The sequence below is a fragment of the Vulpes lagopus genome, chromosome 8, assembly GCF_018345385.1.
Source record: "Vulpes lagopus strain Blue_001 chromosome 8, ASM1834538v1, whole genome shotgun sequence".
NCBI lineage: Eukaryota > Metazoa > Chordata > Mammalia > Carnivora > Canidae > Vulpes > Vulpes lagopus.
In genome coordinates this window covers 49,323,286-49,349,114 of record NC_054831.1, presented here as the reverse complement: position 1 = coordinate 49,349,114, position 25,829 = coordinate 49,323,286, and the positions used below count along the sequence as shown (strand labels likewise).

At 40.6% G+C, this 25,829-nt stretch overlaps 1 protein-coding gene and 1 pseudogene across 1 annotated transcript in view; both read right to left on the bottom strand.

The window, feature by feature from the left end:
* Positions 1-674: 674 nt before the first annotated feature.
* Positions 675-25,829, bottom strand: part of NHLRC3 (NHL repeat containing 3) — a 102,030-nt gene continuing 76,875 nt past the window's right edge. Inside the window, exon 7 of the mRNA XM_041765838.1 lies at positions 675-756. Within this exon, the coding sequence (XP_041621772.1) occupies positions 690-756 (67 nt within the window). The 3' untranslated portion in view covers positions 675-689. The remainder of the gene's footprint in view (positions 757-25,829) is intronic.
* On the bottom strand, positions 7,092-8,096 carry LOC121496930 (annotated as a pseudogene).

Here is a 25,829-nt window from a genome sequence, read left to right as displayed (position 1 = left end):
AATAACACATTATACTCAAAAGAGGGCCACATGTCCTGTACTCTCTGCCACCAGCTATAGAATCTTGTTAAATAAGCAGGTTGACTTTGTGCTGTCTAAAGACTGTTCCAGCTCCGCCACACCATGATCATAGGAAATTCATACCATAAAGCAGCTCCTGCCATGTGGGCCTCTGAAAATACTAGATTTTTTTCTTTTAGGTGAACAAATTTAGTTTTTCTTAAAAATGAAAAATGTAAACCAAATGGAGACAATTTCTATTTTTTATACTGGTTTGAGGGTCTGCTTCCTTTGGGAAACTTACATGATGGATGTGAGGCATGATCTGAGAACTTTGATGCTCCAGGAGGCAGGTATCATTATTGTCTTCACTCTACAGGTAAGAAAACAGGCATTGGGAGTTCTGAAATCCACCTAAAGTAATAGTAAGCAAGTAAGTAATAGATGGAGCTCAAGAAGGGATTCTTCTTGGGATTGAGCCCAAGAAATCAGACTCAGGAGTCCATGCTATTTCTTCTCTTTTGTTACATTTTATTTGATGTTATGCTTTTTAAATAGATACTACATTTTCGTGAAGAAGTAAAACAATATAAAAAGTTTATATACTGAGAAGCTTGTTTCCAGTATCTTCTCTCCTTCCTACTGAAAACACTTTATTAGATTTTAAAATTTACCTTTTTAAGGTTTCTTTATACAAATGAGTGTTTTCGTTTCTCTTCATATTTGCCATGAAGGTAACATCCCAGATCCAATGTTCTATGGGGAAAAGAAGTCATGATTTTAAATATACATTGTTTAGCCATTATTTTGAAGAATTTCAAACCAATGGAAAAAATCAAAAGGAATATCACAGTGAACACTAATATATGCTTCACCTAGATTTTCCCATTTTAACATTTTTCTACTTTACTTTTTCTTCTCTATTGACGTGTTTGTTGTTGTTTTGCTGAACTATTTAAATGTAAGTTGATATATCATGACACATCACCTCTATATTCTTCAGTGTGTAACTTCCAACTAACCAAAAAACCATCTTTACACCTTGCCAAAGTAATATTGACTCAATAACATCTAATATGCAATCCATGTTCAGGTTTCTGTACTTGTGCCAATAACGTCCTCTATAACTGTTGACTTTTTTTCTGACTTAAGAAATTACAAATTGCATTTAATTTTCATCGTTCATTGATGTCTTTTTATTTAGAAAAGTTTTCCACAACTTTTTTTGAATCTTTCATGATATTAACATTTTTTAAGTCATACAGTTGTTTTATAGACTATCTCCCATTCTGGATTTGTCTGCACGTGTTTCTGTGTATTTAGGACAAACTCTTCTGGTAAGACTACTACATGGGTGATGTTATGTCCTTACCATTGCCTCACATCAGGAGGCACTAAATTTCAGCTTTTTCTTTTATTGACAATGTTACTTGGTTGAAGTTTGTTCACCAAAGCTCTCCACTATGAAAAAAACCTTTTTCTCACGGGGCTTTGTGAATATTCCATTTCCCACAACTTTTCACTCAATAATTCTTACTATCCATTGATAGTCCATGTCCAAATCAGATGTTGCATTGGGATTGCAATATGATAGTGTTCAAATTCTATCATTCTTTCCATATTTATTAACTGAAATTCTCAATAAGGGCTTCCTCTTGTGTACACACATTTTAATTTAGTATCATTCTCATCTTAATGGATTTCTTATCCTTATCATTATCGTCAATAACCTTTTTGATGCTCAAAACCTTGATGTTTTAATGTTGGCCTGATTCTGTATTCATTTCATCTATTTCCATTGGTCTTTGAGTACTGTCTTTCTTTTAGACATAGCTAAATGTACATATCTTGTACTTTGCTTAAATGCCATTCTTCTATATTTTAAAATATATCCTGGAGATTTCCCAAATCAGCGTACTGAAACTGTCTTCATTTTTTAAAAAACTGGTGCATTATCTTTTATTCTATGGATTGTTTACTAAACCAGTCCTCTTGCTGGACACACAGTTATTTTCAAACAACATTATGGTTCAAAACCTGGTACATACATCTTTTCATATCTGTGCATTTGTGGAATAAATTCCTAGAAACAGAATTGCCAGGTGAGTAAAATGCATACTTAGTTGTTGATAAATGCCAGATTCCCCGATATGGATTGTGCCATTTTGCACCTCTACTAACAGATGATCCCTGGATTGCTGCTAGCAAGGTAGATTTCTGAAGATCTAGTGGTACCTTCCAAATTTCCCATCTTCTCAACTGGGGTAGAATTTTCAGCTCCACCTGTGGACCAGTACAGTGATGATTTTCTGGGAATTGTTCCTAGATGCCCCGCCGAGAGCCTTTCTTTGCTTCCTTCTATTAATTTTGTAAGCATCCATATTCTATGTTTAGAACCCTTTTTATATAAAACATTTAGTGAGATTTCAGCTTGATTAGCATATCCCTTTTTTGGCTTCCCTTCCTTGGCTTACTTCCCACAGGATTATTCCCGCTTCCCAAATTAATGACTGTATCCCAATCTTGCATCAGGGTCAGCTTTTGGAAGTATTCAAACTGAGAAAACAATGGACATGTATTACTCTTATAATTAAGGTGGAAAGTTCTTCTAAAATCTTGTTATAAGGAGTTGTAATTTTTGAAATACCAAATATCTGCTAAAAAAGATATTGCCATTTGTTTTTTTATTTGAACTGAAGGTATAAATCTTTATCCCCTGCTACGATGGGATTGTATTTGAAGTATGAATATGGATATTGTTTCCACATCTCAGAAACCACTAAAACTTTTCCATCCTCCTCCTAATTTGTTCAAGTCAGTAGAGAATAACTAAAACATAGGGGAAAAAATAAACAACTTTCTGACCTAAACAAAAGAAATATATGGTTGTTTACTTGAATAATGATGTTTTCTCATATCAAGAAGTAAAATGACTCTCACAGGGGCTTGAAGAAAGAAGTGTAAAGGAAGGAGACACCATGTGTTCAGGAGGGCAAGCCAGGCCTGAAAGCCCCCTCACCAGCAGCATTTCAGGGCAAGTGGGGCAGTCTGGTAGCCTTATTGCCCACCTAACACTATCGAGCTCCAAAGATTAGCATATTGCCTATCCACCACCTTTTTTGGAATTACCCTTAACTAAGGTCCAAAAACTTGTCCAGTACCCTCTGTCACCCATCCCATGTGGACAATCTGTGGCAGACATTTCAAGATACTTACTAACTCCATCTTCTTAAATGAAGATAGGAGAATAAGACACCTTGTTGGATTATGTTGACAAGAAGGACAAACTTTGCCTTTGAGTGGGATGTAACCATATAAATTGTCTTGAAATTGCCTACTGAGCAGGGAAAGTGGTAAAAACATTTTCTATATCACATTGTGACTGCTATTACTAATGGTAACTGCTGATTTTTTTTGAGTGCTATGCCCCATGCCCTATATTTAATCTCAAAGTAATGCTTTGGGGTAGGTATTGTCTTTCTCTTATTTTACATATTGGGAAAGTGAGATGCAGAAAAGGTAAGGGATACAAAGCTACGAATAAGTGTAGAATTGGGCTTATGACTTAACAGCTATAGTATAATCATCATAATTCTTACTACTGTTGATCATTAAGACAAGCAATGGAAGAGGCACATTTAAAACTGAGCAAAAACAGGTTCAGTATAGTTATGTTGTAGGGTTAGGAATGATTAATCACCCCTCCCCCTAAGTTGACCACTGATGATTAACATTATTAATCATCCTGATGTTATTTTTACTCATGTTGACATATGGCTTGAGTCTTGGGTTTTAGAGCAGAAGCACCAGATTCTTATTTTAATGTTAGAACAGGAATGGGTTTTGTTTGTGTCTTTTCCTTGCTTGTGTTATCACCAGTGCTATTAGCACAGATTCATGTGATGTCATTCCCCATCCCCATTACAACCTTTATCACAATAATATGGTGCAGTATTGGAATTTTAATGGCTCATATATTCTGTGAAACATGATGGTAATAAACTGTAATGCTTTGACCTCAGCTTTTTAATATTTGATGCATTGCCCATACCTTATTACACCTAGCTCCCTCCTTTCCTCATGCTACTTGAATGAGGATGAGGTAGAATGGGCAGTCGTCACTCAAAGGAGACATTTACCAAGTGGAATACACCTGTTTATAAGCTTATTAAAAGTGTATAGATACATTCATTCTATTTTGAAAAGAACAAACCACCCTTCCTCCTCATGACAGAGAATACAAGGAGAATGCAAACTAGAAAATATGAATCAGCTCTTATGACGGGGATCACAACATGAGCAGAAAAAGATGCATTCATTGTCTCTTCTTGAGACAATGGCTAATCTCAGAACTAAAGCATCACAAAAGCAATTTCCTTCTTCCTGCAGTTGGCTACATATGTCTGTGGACAAAGAGCAAAATATTAGAAGGTGGAAGCAAAGACAAATTCAACATCAAAGAATAGCCTTGTCATTTCTTTAGAACCCATGCCATGACTCAGGTATGCTCAAGGAATGCCTTCATGGAGCTAGCCAAGAAACACCACGACTGAAAGGAGTTGTTGGCTCATCAACTTCACAGTTTAGTTTCTCTATCACTGGGCTCTTTATCACACACACACACACACACACACACACACACACACACACACACAAACTACAATTGTTCTTGTTACAAGAATTGTCCCATGAAAAATGAAGTGCTATATTCTTCTGGCACCAATTATTTGTCTGTCACTTTTCTATAAAGTGGTAATATCAAAATGAAAGAGCTTCACCCCCAGAAGTGCTGAAGTTTAAAGAAAGTCTGTGGAGAAGTAAAGGGTGCTGGCATGGGAAAGTGAACTGAATTACCTTGGGGTATTGACTGCACTTTATGGTTTGACCCTTAGTTGCATAAATCCAGAAATTCAATTTTCAATTCCCCAGAGTTCATCAGGCTCAAGTTGACTTAATCATGTAGGATACTTCATGGTGCAGTATAAGCAGAATGCTAATATATTAATTTATAAAGAGAAATACTGCTGCAGGCTGACTCCAAAAGTTTAATTAATGGGATAGCCTAATGATGCATCCCTTTCCACAGCAGGGAAATTCCTTCTAGAGATTGGATAGGGCAAGTCCATGGGAGCAAGAACTCTGTTCTTTTTTACTAATAGAATTATTAACCATTCTTCTTTTATTCAAGTTTGTATACTTAATTGCTGATCACTTTGCTTCTGTTGTTATAAACTGTCTTTACATTTGTTACTGCCACTTACGCAGGGTAGATGTTCCTTGAGTCTTTTTCTTTCCATATTTTTTCTTTACTTTTTAGTCCCAATGGACATTTCATATTTAAAATACTTTTGCAAATGTTTAATCTGTGGCTTCCAGTTAGTATGACAGATCATTCATCCCAGAGATGCTCTAAAAAAGTGGTCCCACTGTCTAAGGGTTTGGGAAATCCTGTGCTAGGATTAGTAATCATAGTGATCATTAGTAACATAGTGAAGGCTCTGACAAACTCTATGCCAGAAGTACATCTATATGAGTTTGTTAACCTAGTGTTACCCAAACTTCCTGCCCAGGGAAATCTTTTGTCTTATAGTATCAATGAATATCTCACAGGAAACACTAATCATACCTGTTGTGAGTTTCCCTAATCAATTAACTCTCAATCAGAGTTCTAGAAATGATATTCTGAAATTTCAATGTGTCTGCTATATAGATAGATCAGTATAAATTAGTTTAGGAAACAACAGTCCTGATAAATCCCTAACTTTTCTTTCAAACTCCAAATCCATATCCCCAATTTCAAAATATTATCTATCACCATGTGCTATTTGTTTCCTTCCTAAATATTTCTTGAGTTTGGTCCTCCTTTACCCTACAGCCACCGTCTTGTTTTAGACTCTCATTACTTCACAATTTGACCTATTCTGTGCTGTGAACTGAAGGCTTATGTCCCCCAGAATTCAGGAATTAAAGCCTTAATCCCCATCGCTATTAGAAAATTCTAGATGAATTAGAAATTCATCGCTATTAGAAATTCCCGTTTTCTAATGGCTTTGGGAGGCCATTAGGTCCTGAGAATGGAGACCTCTTTGTGAATGGGGTTAGCGCCCTTAGAAGAGAAGACACTACAGAGATAATCTCTCTTTCCACCAAATGAGGATGCAGCAAGAAGGTGGCCATCTGCAAACTGGGAAGGATGCCTTGACCTAGAACTCAACCATGCTGGCATTCTCACCTCAGACTTCCAGGCACCAGAGCTGTGAGAAACAAATTTCTGTTGGTTAAACCACCCAGTCTCTGTTACAGCAGCCTGAATTGTCAGGCATTCCTTCATCTGACTCTTCCCAAATTTATCCACATTTTTTTTTAAAGATTTTATTTATTCATGAGAGAGAGAGGCAGAGACACAGGCAGAGGGAGAAGCAGGCTCCCTGCAGGGAGCCCAATGTGGGACTTGATCCTGGGTCTCCAGGATCATGCCCTGGGCTGAAGGCGGTGCTAAACCACTGAGCCACCCGGGTTGCCCTACCACTGTGTTCCTAGGAAACACCCAATTGGATTCAAGGGGAAAAGCTATCTTGGTAAGCTTTGGTCTTTCACAGGCCATGAGACCAAAGACTAACAATGTCAGGGCCCAGGTGACCAATACAGGTATTGCAGGACTTCCTTACATAGGTGCATGGATCCCTAAGAAGAGTCTATGAACATACAAAACTTCCAAGCAAAAATCTGAGTGTATAGGTTTTCTGGGAAAAGTGCTATTCCCTTCTCATAGACCTAAGAACAGGTTAAGATCCTGAGCTAAAGCAATGGACCAAGCCAATGGCAGGCTAGGTGAAGGATGCCACCAAATACACTTCAGGGGCCAGCCAAGTGTGAGAACTCGCAAAGCTGTCACCAAAAATTTAGAACACGGACTCACAGCAGAGACAGCTGAGCACTGTTTTTGTGCTCTTCTTTGTAACTATTTCAAGGTCTGTCCAAAACAAGGCCCCAGAACCCCCAGGTTCAAGTATGTCCCTGAGCTTGGTCCACTGCCGTCTTCCATTAACGTTTGGGTATTCGTTCACCATTAAACCTCAGAACAGAAGATGTGACGCAGCAGGACTCCTTCTATGGCATGAGTCCTCTGCTGATTTGAGAGGTGGCAGTGGCAGGCAATGTGGAAAATACACTGGAATTTTTCCTTGAAACTGCTGTGGTCAGAAGTGCCTGCCAGGAGCATCATCATCTTTTCCTTGACCCTCCCTCTAGTTTCTGAAGATATAGCAGAAAATAATCTTCTTTGAAGATACTGGTAACAATTCCAGAAGACAAAACACATGCCACCAATGCACTGTGCTTCCAGATATTCTGGGTTTAATTCAGCTGCCGAATGAGCTGATTGATGCTTTCACCTCGATAGCCAGGTAAGCCCACCTCCTTGAGGAAGCCCACTCTGTTCTTGGTAGCATGTCGGGCCATTGAGAGGTGGAAAGGACGTAAGAACGCAGAGATGGCCTGGAAATTCTTCCCCGGAAAGGCAATTTCATGAATGAGGTCTTCCAAGCAAATAACACCATACTTCCCCAGATGCTCCTCAATCACTGTGTTGTCCGTCAAAGGGATGGTTTTATTCTTGACCTTGGCTTGTCCACGTTTCAAGATGAGTTCCCGGACAGACTTCAGATTTGGAAATCCCCAGGTCACATAAGGTCCCACTATCCGCAGTGTCTTCATGGTCTGGGGGGTTACTCTGAAAAAGACACCACTGAAGATCTTCTTCAGGCGCAGCCTTGCAATGGTCCTCTGCACCAGTGAACTCACCCCATTAATCCTTTGGATGCTACAATGAAGGCCAAGGAATGTTTATCTGGCACTTCTAAGCCATGAGGTCTCACTGCCAGGCGTCTGAGGCGCACCCTGTCACGCTGCTGCCGCCAGGAATCATGTAGGAACCACTCCAGTCGCTTAAACTTGAGCTTTTTTCCTTTATTCTCCTTCTTGTTCAAAAGCGCCTGCTTTGCTTGAGTGGCTTTAAGGGCCTGATAAGCCTTCCTTTTTTTCAGGAGATTTTCTGGAACCAAAGGGATCTTTTTTCTTTGCTCTTGCTCCGCCATGCTTCCCGAGCAGCGGCTACTGCTCCACATTTTTTTTTTGACCAAATGATCTCTTAAATTTTCTTTACCATTAAAATATTTTAAATCATTTTAGTTAATTCAGTCAGAACTGATATAGATACAAAGAAATTAAAAATAAACCATTAATTACACCATATAGAGAAAACATGGTTAAGGTTTTCTTTTGTGAATTGTTAATTTGTGTCCTCTGTCCGCTATTGGAATGCTAGTGCTTTTCTTAACTGGTTGAAGGCATTACTTTACATATTAATAATATTAACCCATGTATTTTATTTGTTGCAAATACTAGTCTTAGCTTTTATTTGCTTATCCAATATTTTTATTTTTTCCATTAGGTACTTTGTTATTAATTTTATAATTAATTCTTTCATAGGGAAATAATATACAAAAGTGATCATGTCTTTCCCTCAGGAATAAACCTTCAGTAGCTTCCCAAGTGACTCATATGATGGTATCTTCCTTTGCAGTCCTCTCCATAGCCCTGCCCTCTCTATGTGTGGGGATTTGGCCTCTCCTAACTATGTATAATTTTCTTAAAGTGATCTGCTTCCATTCAGACTGAGTCCTCTCTGCCAAAAAAAATGTTCACCCAATTCCCAAACTGGGAAACCATCATTTGTCCTTTAAGACTTGGTTCAAATTGAATGCCCCACTCTCTTTCCATAGCACTCTGCTTCTTTTGTAGTATAGAAGTTAAGGCACTGTATAATAATCACTGCTTATTTCTTTCTCTTTTCTGCTGTTCTAAGAAAGCAGGACATGTTCTTATATCTACAGTACCTGACATATAGTAGACTTCAAGAAGCAACTGCAGAATGAACGGATGAGCTAGTGTAGGTATCCAGAAGAAAGTGTGACTAACTCTGCCTGGAGAAATAAAGAGAGGTTTTACAAGAGAAGGTGATATTTGCAGAAGCTTAGTGAAGCAGGAGTGCGAATTTGATAAAAAATTTTAAAAGATGAAGAAAAGACACTTCAAACATAGCCAAAAGTCAGAACCTACCACTTGCTTTTTCACTGAATTAGAAGCAATGCAGAAAAAGATTCTCTTGGATAAATATTTTTAATGCAGATATTTGAGGCCATGGTGCCATTCTACAATGAGAACAATTTTTTTAAAGAGGCAGAAAAACTGAAAACTACCAACCCCCCAAACGGAAAATATATCTGGATGGGTTAGAGGATCTGAAAGAATTCACTGGAGGTAAATTTAAAAGAATGAAAGACGACAGCCTGGCTGAGTGATCCCACCAAGTTTCTTTCTTAGCCTCTTAAGTAACCACATGTAGCCTTTCCAGAAAGCAGTTTAACATCAAAGGAAAGTTCTCCTTGAAGCAAGATGAGATGAGTCAAGCAAGATTGGAAACAGGTCCAAGAAAAATATTTTAAGGCAATATGGAAATATTTGGGACATTTGTGATAGGATAAAAAGGAATTAATGAACTGTTGATGAACTAAGGGAAAGTCAGTAAAGATATTAAAGGAAATATCCTCGTGAAGTTAATTCTAAAAGTGATGTGATAAGCTATTGAGCATGCTCAGAGAGCAACTCTGTGCTACCGGGGCATGCGACTGAATAATTTAAAGCAATGACTGCATATACATGTGTGTGAGCATTCGCTGGCTGGCAGAAAATAAAGCACATTTGCCTGAACTCTGTTTGATTTACTCCATGAGTTTCCATGATCTGTGATGACCTGATCATGTAAAGAATGCATGACCTCACTGGCCAGAGCTATCCAGACTTTGTGGTGCACCACCCAGATGCTCCCTATCTCTATAGGAATATAATCATTCTGGATTCATTACCCCAGCTTCCAAGAGTGTTGGCTTCTGCATGCCTCTGATACTTCAGTCAAAGTTGCACCCTCTGCCTGTGTTGATGCAGAACTCAAAGGCCTAGTTCCCAATTCTGAATTTGGACAGTTAAGCATGGCCATCTCAGCTCAGAGCACCCATGTTCTTTGCCTGGATTTAATTTGAATGTGTGTTATAGTTCAGCTTCCCCCTCCACCCAGTTTTTGATTCCATCATTTTTATATGTGTTATTTCTGAGTGCAATCTCCAGCAAACTTCCTATACACAAATTTTCTTCTCAGATAGAATCCATTTCCAGGAACTTATAACACAAAGTGGTGAAGTGGTCCTAGAAAGCAGAATTTAAAGTGAGGTTTTGGAGCTGCTTCACCCCTTGGCCAGATGACAACAAGGACCCTTTTGTGGATAAAGGAGTCCTCTCAGCCCTTGACTTGCTACATGTTATAGCTGTGTAGTTTGTTAAGGCTTTCACTGATGGAGAAGTGAAAAGAAATACCAGTAGAAGTAAAGATGCTAGCTGGCATAATATCTCAAGCATTTGAAAGGTATAAGGGAAGAAGTAATTATAAAGGCTATGAAACTGGATCTAGCTACTAAGTGCTACTGTGTACTGCATAAAGATAATGGAAGGTTGAAAGTGATTGTCCTTGTATCTACTGCTCTATAACAAGCCAATCTAAAACTTGGTGGCAACAATGAAAACATTTATCTCATTCATAAATCTGTAATTGGGTAGGGTCCAGGGAAGACATCTCATCTTATCTCCCCTTAGCATCAGATGGAGTGGTTAAAACACTAGAGGTTGGAGTCACCCAGGGGTTTATTCAATCATATGTCTTGTGGTTGATACTACCTACCACACTTACATGTGACCCTTCCAGGCAGTTGCTTGTCTTTTTCATAGCATGGTAGCTGGTTCTCAGGGCAAAAGTGCCAAGAGGGGATAGAGAGGCAGGTGGAAGCCATATTGCTTTTTTTTTCTTTTTAAGATTTATTTATTTATTTGAGAGAGAGAGACAGAGACAGAGACAAAGAGAAAGACTCTGAGCTGAGCACAGAGCTGACATGGGGCTCTATCCTACAACCCTGAGATCACAACCTGATCCAAAACCAAGAGTCTGACACTTAACTGACTGAGCCACCCAGTTACCCTGAAGCCATATCGCTTTTCATGGCTTGGCCTCAGAGGTCATGCAGTGTCATTTCAACTACATTCTATTTGTTAGATATGAGTTACATAGACTGTCTAGTAGGCTGTCAAAATTTGCTGATATGTTTAAAACCACCAGAGTGATTAGTCAGTAATATAAGTAATATAAGGCCATCATAATTGGCCTTATATTATAAACATCATAATATTGTAGGCCAATATTTTGGCCTACATAAAGGCCAAAATATTATAAGTAATATAAGGTGAATTATAAAAGACTGAAGCCTCATTTATTGTATATAAAAGATACTCATCTCCTCTACCAATAAAGTACAGAAAAAACTGAGGATTAGTTTCAGGACTCCAGAGATTATTAAATCCTCAACTTCAGCAAGCCTGACATGCCATGGTCAGGCAGGGCCTTGATTAGGAAAGATGAAGAAGCTGAAATTTGGAACGGGGATATCTGGGTCAATGTATTCAAGAAGCTTGAAACCTCAGGTTATCCTGAACTCTCTGGGTCTGCAAAAATGGCCCACTCTCTTCTTTTAAAGGATAGCACTCCTTCCCATCCTTTGAGGACAATGCAGAGTCATCTGTTTACAGCACTGACTCAGCTAGATAAGTAATGACTCTATCAAGGGAGGAAACAGACTATGCCCTGAAGAAGCTGTAAGACCAAGTAAATACAGACCACAGGAGCTAAAAGAGTATTGTGGGATCGAATCCAGACTGTGATGAATCAAGGAAGGCTGAATAATGAAATCATACAAAAAAGAGCTTATCAGGGATCCCTGGGTGGCGCAGGGGTTTGGCGCCTGCCTTTCGCCCAGGGCACGACCCTGGAGACCCGGGATTGAATCCCATATTGGGCTCCCGGTGCATGGAGCCTGCTTCTCCCTCTGCCTGTGTCTCTGCCTCTCTCTCTCTCTCTGTGACTATCATCAATAAAAATTTTTAAAAAATGTCTTTTAAAAACAAAGAGCTTATCAATGTACAAGTACTCTACTGAGACACAGAATATAAGACCCTGGCAATGTGTGTGAATATGCAAGTAGTATGGCTCTTAAAAGCCAAGAAAACATGATGGCCTACACTAAAGGATGTAGGATGCCAGAATGGTTTTGGCAAATGGTGGTAAGCTCAAAAGGCTCAGAGAAGCAGGCATGTTAGAGAGAACACACAATATAAAAAGCAAACCCCACAAACTCTGTACAGTGGGAGGGCCTGGAGGCAACTGGCCTCACTGAGAAGCTCCGTGGTGTCTGTCTTTCAAAGGCCGAGCTAATGATAGGAGATGCTGTTAAAGAACTGTGTTTCTGACAGCAATGAAGGTGATAAGATATTGAAATAATGGAGGCCAGTTGATAGTGCTTAACAACCAAAGTCAGTGCATAGAATTGTCATAATAAGTGCCAAGGTCAAGTGGTAACTAGGTGGGGATTGACTCGTGGAGAGCTATGGGGATGGTTAATAGAATTACGGGATCCCTAAGGACAAGATAGATGGACAGCCAACAGCTGTACCGCCCAAGCTATAAAACCAAAAGAAACCAAGGAAAAATATTAGGAGGCAGAAGCAGCTGTCTCCATAAAACATTATGATCCCTTGCCCAGGTTCTGGACCTGAGCCATAGCCAGAAGAAGAAGTAAGGAGGCCCCAACCCCTGTGGCACTGGCTACTATTATGTCACTGCTTCTCTTTCAACTCACATCTGTTGCGGCATATGTGGGTCCCCAGCTGACAGAGAAGGAAAAGGCCAAGCTTGGTTTAAGAATGAGTTGTCTTGGTATGTAAGTACAGGCCAAAAATAGACTTTTGTTCTCATATAACTCCATGCCTGGGTGGTGTTGAAAGACACAGGTGAAGGAAAATCTTTCCAATTACCAAGGAAGTATCCCTGAGCACACTTTATGGAGAAAGAGAAGTAGTCTGCCATAAATATAAACAGAAAAATATATATGATAGTGAACGGTTTGGATTTTGGTCAGGAGTCTGGAAGGAGACAGCCAGATAGAAAGAAGTCTGGGAAGAAGCATTTGGATGTACCTATGGAAGCAGGCACAAGGTGTGAAGACCAGTGTGTTGGGGAAGGTCATCCAAAAGACATGACTGCCAGTTGACTCATAAGCTAGACCCCAGGCACTCAGAGGCTCCTCATCCCCTCTCCCACTGTTGGAATGCAGGTTCCACTTACCTTTCCCACTCTCAGAGGCTGCTCCAAAGATATAGCCTTCAGATGATGATATGGTGTTGAGAACACCTATGTGGGATATGTGGCTGAGTCCAGTTAGGGCTTCTTTTTAAACTTTTAAAAGTTGGAGGGTGGGTGTGGGGTTTCATTTGTCTTGTTGCCCAAGACAGTCTCCTATGTAGGTTCCCTTTGCTTATTAAACCTGCCACCTACCAATCAGGAGGGCCTCCTCTTTCTTCTGTCTCTCCCTACCTTCCACATATGGGGGGTGAAGGGGTGAACTTCATATTACACCCAGGGAGCTCCCAAGAGGGTTGTGAACCAACACTGTGCCTGGCAAATTAACACCCAGATGAGAGGATCTACCATAGAAGAGGAACCAGACAACCAAGTAGACGGAATGCCTCAATTGGTTGATGTCAACCAGTGCCTGTCATCAGCAATCCCAGTTTCGGCCCAAGTCAGCCATGACATCAGAGAAGAAGGCCGTATATGGTTCCAATGGTATGAGCTCTCACATAAGGTTGATTCGTTTCTGCCTTTCCGAATGACCAAACTGCCAGTGACTTGGATCAACACTGAGTGCCTGATATCTTATTCCTAGAAGGAACTATCCTTAGAAGGAACAGATCAGCCATTTGGCAAATTGACGACATGGGCCTCTTCCATCCAGGAGGGACAATGGTTTTGACTGTTAATTTTGACTGGAAAATTAACACACTTGAGACATGAGTTTGCCTTTCCTGGTCCCAGGATCCCAGTCACAATGATGAACTGAAAACTTACAGAATGTTTGATCTGCTGACATGGGTTAACGCACAGCAGCACTTCCTACCAAGACACCTAACTTCTACCAAAAGAGGTACAGCTGCAGGCAATTGGGATCCGCTGATCCTATTATATACCACACCATCCAGAATCTACCAAGTGCATAAGAATGATGGAATGCCCTTTTATAGATAAAGTCAAAGCACCAATTTGAAGCCAAAACCTTGCAAGAATAGGGTGTTGGCTCTCAGGAAGATGACTATACACAAAGTTAAAAGACCATTACATGGTGCTGTGACTTTAATAGGTATACTATATGGGTCCAAGATCCAAGGGTATTGAAGTAGTAGTGGCCTTGCTCACCAACCTGCCTACTTTGGGACTGGGTACTTCGAGTGAGCCAGACAGTCAGGGAAGGATAGCTTTGTTCTCAGGGGCATGTCTTGAAACGTTCCTTCAATTTTAACAGTAAATGGGACAGATTCAGCAGTCACAGTGTGAGAAAGGCACAATGAATAGGAGTCCAAAGTCCTCAGGGATGAAGGTAAATATCACACCATACAGAAAGCCACTGAGACCAACAGAGCTGTTAGCCAAGGGTGAAAAGAATATAGAATGGGTAGTAGAAGAAGAGATGATGAGAATCAGTTGTGACCTCAAAGCCAGTTAGAATGATGGTCTGTAGCTCATCCCACTACCCTTCCTCTTGTGGCTCTACCTAGGAAATGAGACTATTCGGAATCCTAGGGAAGCTGGTTCCAAGTGGGGCAAACTTACTATAAGTGGCCAATGGCGTAAAGAGGGGATACAGTGGCATTTGGTCCAGGTTGCACCCTTCAGACCAACACGATCATTCTTCCAGGTGCCAGGAGTGTTAACTGCTAATGATTCATAGTTGGATACCCCTCTGAGGGTTCTTATCCACCAAAGGGAGTTCCTTACCCGAGTTCACACCCCTCCCCAGAGCAGCCACACGAATGAATGATTGCTGAAGGCTGCAAAACCTTGGCTTCTTTGTCATAATTTGTAACAATTTGGAAGGACCCTCGGGAAGTGCAATAGCTTCCTGTGGAACGGGCTCAGTCTGGTAAAATAGCATCGCCTTGAACTTCTCGGTTTGCCCAGTCCCGCCTCCCTCACTTTCTTACTGGTGACGTTTCTGTGAGCACACTCCCTAATAAAACACCTGCACACAAATCTCTACCTCAGAACCTGTTTCCCAGGGAACTTGCCTTACTACAACTCTAAACTTCATCCCTCACTCCGAATGAAATGCTGGAGAGAAATAAATGAGCTTGCTGTGTTGCTTGCAGATTCTACGGTGGCTCTGTTTAGCTCAATATTTCCAGGAAGTTATCTTCATTTCCATACCCAACCTGCTCTTCCCATTTCCTATCTCTTTGGTTTGTTTTATTCACATTTATTTATTTTTTACTTAGGGATAAACATAGTGAACTAATAACAAGTATGCAATTTGATGATTTTTTATGCATGCGTATATTCCTGTAATCACTAGGCAGGTCAAGATACAGATCATTTCTGGCACCCATAAGTGTCCCTCGAGTCCCTCCCCACTCTGCAACCATCTTCCACGTCACAGAGAACTGCTCTTCTGAATTTTACTATCATTGGTATCAAATAGGATTTTTTTTGTATGTGTCTAGTTGTTTGAGGTCACTATGTATAAACTGCTCTGAATATTGTCATGCATGAATTTTTGTGGACAAATGTGTTCCATTCGCTTGGTGTGAATTGCTGGATCATGAGATAGGCCTTGTCGGTTTTAGCAGAAATTGTCAGTTTTCCACAGTGCTCGTGCTTTTGACATTCTAGCTGGCAAATTCCCGTTGCTTCACATCCCTGTGCACACTTGGAATTGTCAGACTTTTAAATTGCTGCCCTTCCGACACTTGTGCAGACATCCTTGATTCTGGTTTTAGTTGGCATTCCCCTGCCAACTCAAGAAGGTGCGCATCGTTTCCTATGCTTGATGGCATTTGATGTTCTCTTTTGGGCGCTGTGTCTGCCCATGTGTGCCCTGCACTATTGTTACCTGCTTATTCCCCCTTACTAACATAGGCTTAAAATCACCCTACAATTCTCAAACCACTATCCATAGGTAAAATCACTGCAGAGATGTAAAATACAAACACTGGCTTGACAATTATTTTCCAAACAACATAATAAAATATCCTTTTAAGATTTGAAGTTCTGGAAGAAGCTGGGAGGTCTAGCCTGCTAATTCTAGGATAGAGCATTATATCCCACCGCTCCCCCATTAGACATGAAGGTTTGGCCTTCCTCTAGCTTCCTGTCAGCTTCTAGAGTTTATTTCTGCTTCAAAGAGCAGCCAGCTCCTTTTCTCCAAATGTTGTCAGGGCAGAGGAAAATCAAATCCACAGCCTTGGTCGGCCTGGCCAGCACTGCGTGCCCCTTAACCTACCTCACGTTGGCCTCCCAGTGTTCTCTGAAACTTGAAAGCTGACAGAATCCGAGGTACATTTTTTTCAAAGTCTGCGTTCCAAATCCAACTGGAAATTTAACAAATGTCAGCCTTGTCATCTGCCGGGGAGGCGGGGATAAGAAACCCTTAACTATTTATATTCATTTGCCATGTTTCTCCTCCTCAGAGGAAAATTTAGAATGAAGACAGATTTATATGCCTGTTCCTAAAAGCAGACATGTTCAGATGGCTTTTCTGGCATAAATTTTTAGAAAAAAATTTTAGTAAGTAATTTTAGTAATCTAAAAAGACTTTTAGAAAAATCTTTAGTAAAAGATTTGATTGTTTGTTAAAAGTGTTCTGTTTAGGAGGGCACCTGGGGAGCTCAGCTGGGCATCCGACTTGATTTTGGTCCAGGCCGTGATCTCAGGGTCATGAGATAGAGCCCTGCCTTGGACTCCACGCTGGGTGTGGAGCTGTGTAAGATTCTCTCTCTCCCGCCCCACACCACCCCCCTCTGCTCTCTCTCTCTCTCTCTCTCTCTCTCTCTCTATATATATATATATATATATATATATATATCTCCCTCTATCATCTCTAAAAAAAAAGATTTGTGTTTAAATCCAAGAAATAGTCTTACTTTTTTACTGGTCATCATCCTGTGCTGTTTTTATACCTGCCAACCTGTCCCACTAGAGAAATGAGTGCTGTTTCTAAAGTACATAGTACTCTTGGGATAAAAATACTCAATGTTAATGGAAGGACTTTTCTCTCCCTGGGCTTGCTGTGCCCTACGCTCAACCACCCACCTAATCATTCAAGAGGGAAAACCCTATAATTAGACAGATGTGGTTTGTGCATGACATAATAATAACTAATACTGAATCTTGGCTGCATGCCACATACTTTACATAAGACTATTTTATTTAACTGATAGGGGTAGAACTGTTGCTCTTTCCATATGATTGAGAAAGTTGATCCAGGGTGGTTAGGTCACTTGCCCAAGTTTTGCCAGCTGGGAAAGGGTGAAGCTCACCTTCCAACACAGACAACCTAATTCTGAAAGGACAATAGCCTGTTAGATATCCTGCTTCTTACCCTCCAGTGTCAGTTAATGAAGAGAGTTTTGTAATGTGACTCATTGCAAAAGCAGGGCAAACATCTCTTAGTGTATAGAGTCCTGAGTATGCAGTACAGGCTAGAAAAGAAAGAAAGAAAGAAAGAAAGAAAGAAAGAAAGAAAGAAAGAAAGAAAGAAAGAAAGAAAGAAAGAGAAAGAAAGGAGAAAAGAAAAAAAGAAAAGAAAAGAAAAGAAAAGTAAAGAAAAGAAAAGAGAAAAGAAAGGGGGAAAAAAGGAGGAGGGTCCAAAGTCATGTTACAGGCAGACTATGCATTTCTCTGTACACTAGATGACGTTTTTAGAAGGAAATCGATCTGCACTGTGGTGAGATGCATCTGACTTGGATACTGTGAGAAAGGAGAAGCTGCCACCAGAAGCTGCTTCTTCTTGCAGCCCATCGGCCCCCTACCCGCCCAGAAAACTAAGTCATTTTCTGATTTTTCCCAGGGGCAAGAAGGCACATCTAGCCAGCAACTACCCACATCTCTTTCTGGAGAAGCAGTCATGAGATGGAGGAGAAGCGTAATTACAATCCAACACCACAGGTGGCAAACTGTGTTAAATACAGGGGAGTTGAGTCAGAGAGACCCTGACCCTAGAGGATGGGGATCCAGAGATGATCAGAGATGGGGACCAGGAGAGAAACAACGTTTAAAGGGAGAGTGCTTTACAAGATGGAAAAGAAAGCTACGAGAGGGTAAGGAGTCAGAAAGTAAGGAACAAGAGAGTAAGGGACCAGGGAGTAGGAAATGAGAGACGTCCACGGCAGAAGAGCGGGCAGGAGACCTGGGAGCATTTGCATGGGACTCTTGGCAAAAAGCCTAGACAGTAAACCTGTAGCTGTGCCACAAGATAACCGGTAACCAGACCAGGGGCACAAAACCCATATTCTCTCTCCGTAGACCTACCACTCATTTACCCCTCCCGTAAGCCTTTCTTTTTTTTTTTTTTAATTTTTTTAATTTATTTATATTTATGATAGTCACAGACAGAGAGAGAGAGGCAGAGACACAGGCAGAGGGAGAAGCAGGCTCCATGCACCAGGAGCCCGATGCGGGATTCGATCCCAGGTCTCCAGGATCGCGCCCTGGGCCAAAGGCAGGCGCCAAACCGTTGCGCCACCCAGGGATCCCCCGTAAGCCTTTCAATAAAGAGCTGCTGCACCTTCATGAAGGTCATAGGTATTCTCCTAGGGAAAGGCATGTGGGAAGGTAAGCTGGTCCCAACACTACAGCTCCACAAGGGCATCCACAGATACTCCCTGCGGGGCTCAGAAAAGGAGGGGTTACCATAAGGCTCAAAACTGCAGCCCTGGGGCTCCTGGGTGGCTCAGTGGTTGAGCCTCTGCCTTTGGTTCAGGGCGTGATCCCGGAGTCCTGGGATCAAGTCCCACATCCGGCTCCTCTTGAGAGCCTGCTTCTCCCTCGGCCTGTGTCTCTGCCTCTCTCTGTGTCTCTCATGAATAAATAAATAAAAATCTTTAAAAAAAGGAAATCCGAAACTACAGACCTCCTTTTCAGTACCACCACCCCACTCCCATTGTCTAAGTAAAACTTAATTTTTTTTAATTGTGAAATTTAGGATAACATTTCAAAGAGTGAACAAACATCTCCATATATGTTAAAGAGTAACAGTAATATGAATATCCATGTAATAATCTCTAGCCAACTTAAAAAAACCAAAAGATAACCGGTACTTTGGATGCTATTGTTATGGCTCTTATGAGTTCCTTCCCTCACCACCCCCATTCAATCACTGTTCTGATGTTTAATTAATCATTGTGCTCTTGTTCTTTGTAGTTTAATCACTCTAATTATCCTTTAACAATATATTGCTGAATGAAACCCCGGGACACCTGCACCCCGATGTTTCTAGCAGCAATGTCCACAATAGCCGAACTGTGGAAGGAGCCTCGGTGTCCATCGAAAGATGAATGGATAAAGAAGATGTGGTCTATGTATACAATGGAATATTCCTCAGCCATTAGAAACGACAAATACCCACCATTTGCTTCAACGTGCATGGAACTGGAGGGTATTATGCTGAGTGAAGTAAGTCAATCGGAGAAGGACAAACAGTGTATGTTCTCATTCATTTGGGGAATATAAATAATAGTGAAAGGGAATATAAAGGAAGGGAGAAGAAATGTTGGGAAATATCAGGAAGGGAGACAGAACATAAAGACTCCTAACTCTGGGAAACGAACTAGGGGTGGTGGAAGGGGAGGAGGGCGGGTGTTGGAGGGGAATGGGTGACGGGCACTGAGGTGGACACTTGACGGGATGAGCACTGGGTGTTTTTCTGTATGTTGGTAAATTGAACACCAATAAAAATTAATTTTAAAAAAATAAGTTGAAAGACAAAAAAAAAACAATATATTGCTGAGTTTTTTTACTTTAAATAAATGAAGTATATTGTAGGTTTTCTTCTGAAATTACTACTTTCATCCAATGTCTTGCTTTTGAGGGTCATGAATGATGATCTGAGTAACTATAGTTCATTGATTTTTTTTCACTAATGTAGAGTATCCCAATAAATAAATACAAACAAACATATTTATCTCTCCTACTATTAAGAAACATTTAAATATTTCCAACTTATATCACAATGTCACTATGGACTTACTAGGTCTTGTCCCTATAAAGAGTTGTTTTGTGTTATAGCCCCAGGAATAAAATGTCTAGCTCAGAATACACGTATTCATTGAATTTTACTAGCCAAGGCTGAACTGTTCTCCAAAAGATTTATTTTCACTGAGACTTAACACACATGTGTGAGAAATCTTTGTTTTTACATTCTTACAGCAACTGTTCTTGTCAGACTCTAATTTTTGCTAATTTGGTGAATACCAAATTGTGTCTAATTTTTTAAGCTTCCACTTTACTGAATACATATAACATTAAAGATATTATATTTATAAGCTTTTTATGTTTCTGTGAAATTCTTGCTCATACGTTTGCTCACTTCTCTATTTTTTTCTTACTGATTCATAGGAATTCATTATATATACCAAATAATAGCCCTCTGATGAATATGCATGAAGTAAATATCTTCTTTTAGTTTATGACTTGTTTTGAAATCTCTTGATGATGTCTTCTGATGAATACTAGCCTTAATTTTAATGTCGTTGAATTTTTCCAATATAGTCCATCAACTCATGTGTTTGGTTTTGGCAGTTACTTGTCATTGTTTTTGGCTATTCAGCATCTAACGCACCTGCCCTTGACTTTTAACTTGGGAATGGGCGATTCAGAGAGGCAAAGGGTTCTGTCTCACACAGTGGTAAAATTAGTATAAATGAGGAGTGCAGGGTAGCAAGGGAGAAGTACTCATAATGGTGTCCTTTGGCCACTGTCCAAGTTTCAGGGCCACCAACATTGAATTACAAGAGGCATAAGCTAGCAACAAGCTCAGATGCATGCTTTGGAGACTGTGTGTATGTGGTATGTGGCTGAGTAACCTCCAAGCCACATTCTCTAGCCCTGTTGCTATTCTGTGAACTACTCAGTGTCTTTTTAATAAATTTCACTTATGTGTGAATCAGTCAGAATAGGTATCATTTGCTTGTAACAAAGAACTCTGGCCAACATGGTCATTAGAAGACTGTTGCATTACAAGCCATGCTTGGCTTTCCCTTGCCCTATTGCCTGGAAAAGCTCGAGTATAACAACCTCAGTGAGGGAGTAAAATAACTAGAAAAATGTCCAGTAAAAATTGCCATTCTCATTCTTTCTATCTACCCATTTTGTGCAGAACTTTTGTCTCCTTCTTTATTTCTCGATGTTTTCCCTTCCCCAGCCTCTTGTCATCTCCTTACTCCACCACATCCCTGCCTGTATTGTGGGTCCCAATTTGGAAGCCTTAATGGGACCCACTCATCTTCACATTGATGCCTTCGATTCTCCCTTCTCCCCAGTAGATGTTCAGGTTTCTGATAAGCATACTCATATGCTTATCAACATTCATTCATTCAACAAAATTGCTGTGTAAGTTCTATGGCAATAACATTGGTAAATGTGGGAACAGCTAGTGAAAATATTTTAAGGTGACAGATTGATAGCAGCTTTGCAAACAGACTCAGAAATTCTCTCAGACATATTATTCATGCACTGATATTTTTAAAGCACTTCAGTACAGCTTTATTTCAATCCAAGTCTTATAATGAACAGGCATGCAGAATATAGCATGGAAAGAAAGGATTTTTGCAGAAAGCCTTTTATGATCAATTTCATGGATACAACAAATACACTAAAAAATGAGGTGGTTTTGAGGTAAATTGAATCACTTTAGCTCATGATTTAAAGCAACTGTCAGCAATTTTTGAGTTAATCAATTTTACTATTCAGAGTGTTGCTTAATACAATCAACTATCTATTGAACAGGTGCTGAGTGGTAAGTGCTAAAAGAGGCCAGGTATGCGATACAAGGCAGCCCGTGGAAGAGCATTGCGTCTTCCCAGAAGTTGAAATAAAGACAAGGAGGAAGGTAAAAAAAGTTGGAGGTGAGGGTGGAGATCTGTCTCAACTGGAGGGAAAAGCACTAGAAGAGAGAGAGGAGATGGTGTTTGGGTGGTTCGGTGTGGCTGGAGGGAACAGTAGCTACAACAGGAAGGGCTGTGACAGATACTGGAAACATGAGGAGAGAAGGAACTTTAAGGTCATTGTGTGATTTGTGTACTGTAACTCATGGAGTGAAGGTGAGGTTAGAGTTGAAGTTAGGGGGATTCGTGGAATACTGTGGCTAGATCTGTGCTAAAAGGAAAATACCCTGGCTGCAGTGTGAACAAACCAGGGAACAGGAGTGAAGTCACCAGTGGAAGGGGGCAGTTAAGAGGGTGTTGCAGGAATCCAAGGGAGAGGTGCTGGTCGTTTGAACTAACAGAGGACCTGTGTTTAGAAATAAGGTAGCATATCTGAAAGATATCCGGTAAATAGAATAAATAAGACTGGTTGGTTGATTGGACATGGTGGTAGAGGAAGACAAAAGATGACACTAAGAAGACAAAAGATGTGTTAGCTTTCTACCATAAACCTAGTAGCTTAAAGCAACACCCAATTATTAGCCCACAGTCCTATAGGCGCAAAGGCCAGGTGGGTTCTTCAGGGTTCTCTGTGAGGGGCCTCACAATGCTGGAATTGAGGTGCTGGCCAGTCTGGGCTCTAATCTAGAAGCTCTGGGGAAGAATTTGTTTCTAAAATCATTTGGGTTGTTCGCAGAATCTAGTTCCCTGTGTCACCATCTCCTGGCTGTCTGTCAGCTTAACCAGGACTACTCTCAGCTCCTAGAAGCATTCCTTCAAACCAGCAAGGGCAGGTGAAGCATAAGGAAGGACTTCAATCCTTATGCTTTCAATCTCTCTAACTTTCTCTCTCTTCCTGGCTGAAGGAAGCCCTGGGCATTTTAAGGGTTCACTTGATTGAGTGAAGGTCACTGGATAATCACATATCTTAAGATCAACTGACCTGGCATTTTAATTACATATGCAAAATCCCTTCACAGCAGCACTCACTACCTTATTTGTTTGATTAAATAACAGACAGAGATCCTGAGGTCTGCCTTTATAATTCTGTCAACCACCAAGAAGAATCTAGGCTAGAGATAGAATTATCTGCTTATGGATATTTGGAGGTTATTTTTGCCAAGTATGTTAGAACAGATAGATCAATTGATACTTAAATTAATTTCTTAAACTGTAGATATGTTCTGGGTATTCTTACTTACTAATTGATATTTTAACAAAGAAATTGTGTATGAATTTTTGAGGTGTTTTTTTCCTATTTATGGGGGTGGATGTTATCTTGTAAAAATAAAGAGAATTTTTGGTCATATTTTTAAATATTTTTTAAAAAAATCTTTATCCTAAGGTTCTTTCTAGATTAGGAACTGTGTAAGGTTACCTGAGTCCCATCCTGTCCCTTAGTCACGAGGCAGCAAATGAGTTTGGCATAGAGGGGAGAATGTGGGTTTGGAAATGGGCAGGCCCGGGTGTTGGGGACCCCCCTACCTTTTTCCTGTGACCTCTGGAAAGGTTCTTATGCCGCCAGAATAAGGTTCTTATGCCATCTTCAGAATTTTAATGACAATACCTACATCGTTAGGCTGTTTTAAGAATTAAGCTAGTTGTAAATGAAGAGTCTGGCCTATGGCAAACATTTAACACAAATGTTCTCTAGGTTCTGTTTTGTGGCCTCTCCTGTCCTGTGATTTCTCTGTGCTGTGTCCCAGAGAAGGTACCAGCCAAGGGAAAGCCACAGGATAAATTGGGACTCGGGTTCTCCATTTTACATTCAGGATGGACACATCCTTTGACACCTTCTCCTTGAGACTGGGGCTCAGCTTGTATAACGCACTCCATCCTTCCCTGGGTCTGGCCATCAGGGCACAATCAGCTACCTGCCAGTGCATCTGAACCCCAAGGTTGGCTCTTATATTAGACACCTCTTCCTCATTGGCTGTATCCCCCTGATGCTCAACCTCCTTCTGAGAAGCAGTGGCTGTTTTTGCCTCAACTGTTCCTTGATAAACATCAAAAGGGTCTTATAAACAATATCTCTGTATGCACAAAACACTGTCCTTAATGTATTTACTCACAATAGGACATACTTGTTACGCCTTTCATATCTCCTCTTCAAAGGTGAGAGACTCAACTGTATATGTATATGTATAGTTATATCTATACCAAATCGCTCCACCAAGGGAGAAAAAAAGAGATAGTTTTAGGAATGTCTCCCACGAATGGCAAAGCCATGTGTTAGTCAGTGTTTTAGTTTGTAGGAACCAACTCAATTCAGTATAAACAGGAAGATGACATATTGAAAGAACATCAACAGCCTACAGAATTACTGGACAGTGAGGTGAGCTGGGCTGGACAGAGGCCATGCACCAGAAGTGATGCCAAGATCTCCCCCACTGTGCTAGCACAGTACTCCTGCTCCAGAAATCCACCTTCCTGTAACTCCATTGCTGCTGGAGAGAGTTTTCTACAATCCCAGCATTTTGTATCAGAAATTCCTGACTCAAGTTCCAGGATGCATCCACCCAGCACATCCTCATGCTCTCCAGACAAGGGAGACTGGAGAAGTAAGCTGCCGGCATCTGCTCTTTCCAATTACTAGTAGAAAAATCTGTATTCCTTTTCTGTGGTTGTTGTAATAACCATACACCTGGTGACGCAAAACAACAGGATTTTATTGTCTCACCGTGATGGAGGCCAAAGTCCAAAATCAAGGTGTCAGCAGGGCTCTGCTCTCTCCTTTCTTGGGGTTAGGTCCCATCTTTGCCATTCCAGCATCTCGTGGCTGCTGGCATTCTTTGCCTTGTGGCTACACAACTCGAACCTTTCTGCCTCTATCTTCCCACTGCCTTCTCTGTGGGTGTTGTCAAATCTCCCTCTACCTTCCTCCAATAACATGCAATGACAGATAAGGCCCACCCAGATGATTCAGGATAATCACCTTACCTGGAGATTCTCAATTTTGTTACTTCTGCCAAAACATGATCATATAAGGTAAAATTCACAGATTCCAGGTATTAGGGTCTGATATCTTTTAAGAGCAAGACTCAACAAATTATCCTTTATCTTATAAGGGATATCTGGGCATGCTCTAACATCCCTGGGCCCCTAGAAATTTTATTGGAGTGGCAGTCCCTGAATTCTTGTTCAGATTTATTTCCCACTCTTGGACATACAAATGTCTTATCAAAGTGTCTAGAAAAATTGCGGGCTCTTGCTTGCTTAGATCCAATCACAAAAGAGATAAGGGATTCCTAAACTATAATGAAGTTCAGATGCTGATCACCAATAAGAATGGTCAATGTCTAGTATAATTAATATACAAGATTTATAACATAAGAATCTACAGATGTTTGTTAGAAGCATGCCATAAATGCAAGGTGGTGCAGCCACTCTGGAAGACAGTGTAAAGGTTCCTCAAAGAGTTAAAAATAAAGCTACCCTACGACCCAGCAATTGCAGTACTGGGTATTTACCTCAAAGATATGGATGCAGTGAAATGCTGGGACACCTGCACCCCGATGTTTCTAGCAGTAATGTCCACAATAGCCAAACTGTGGAAGGAGCCTCGGTGTCCATCAAAAGATGAATGGATAAAGAAGATGTGGTTTATGTATACAATGGGATGTTACTCAGCCATGAGAAATGACAAATACCCACTATTTGCTTCAACGTGGATGGAACTGGAGGGTATTATGCTGAGTGAA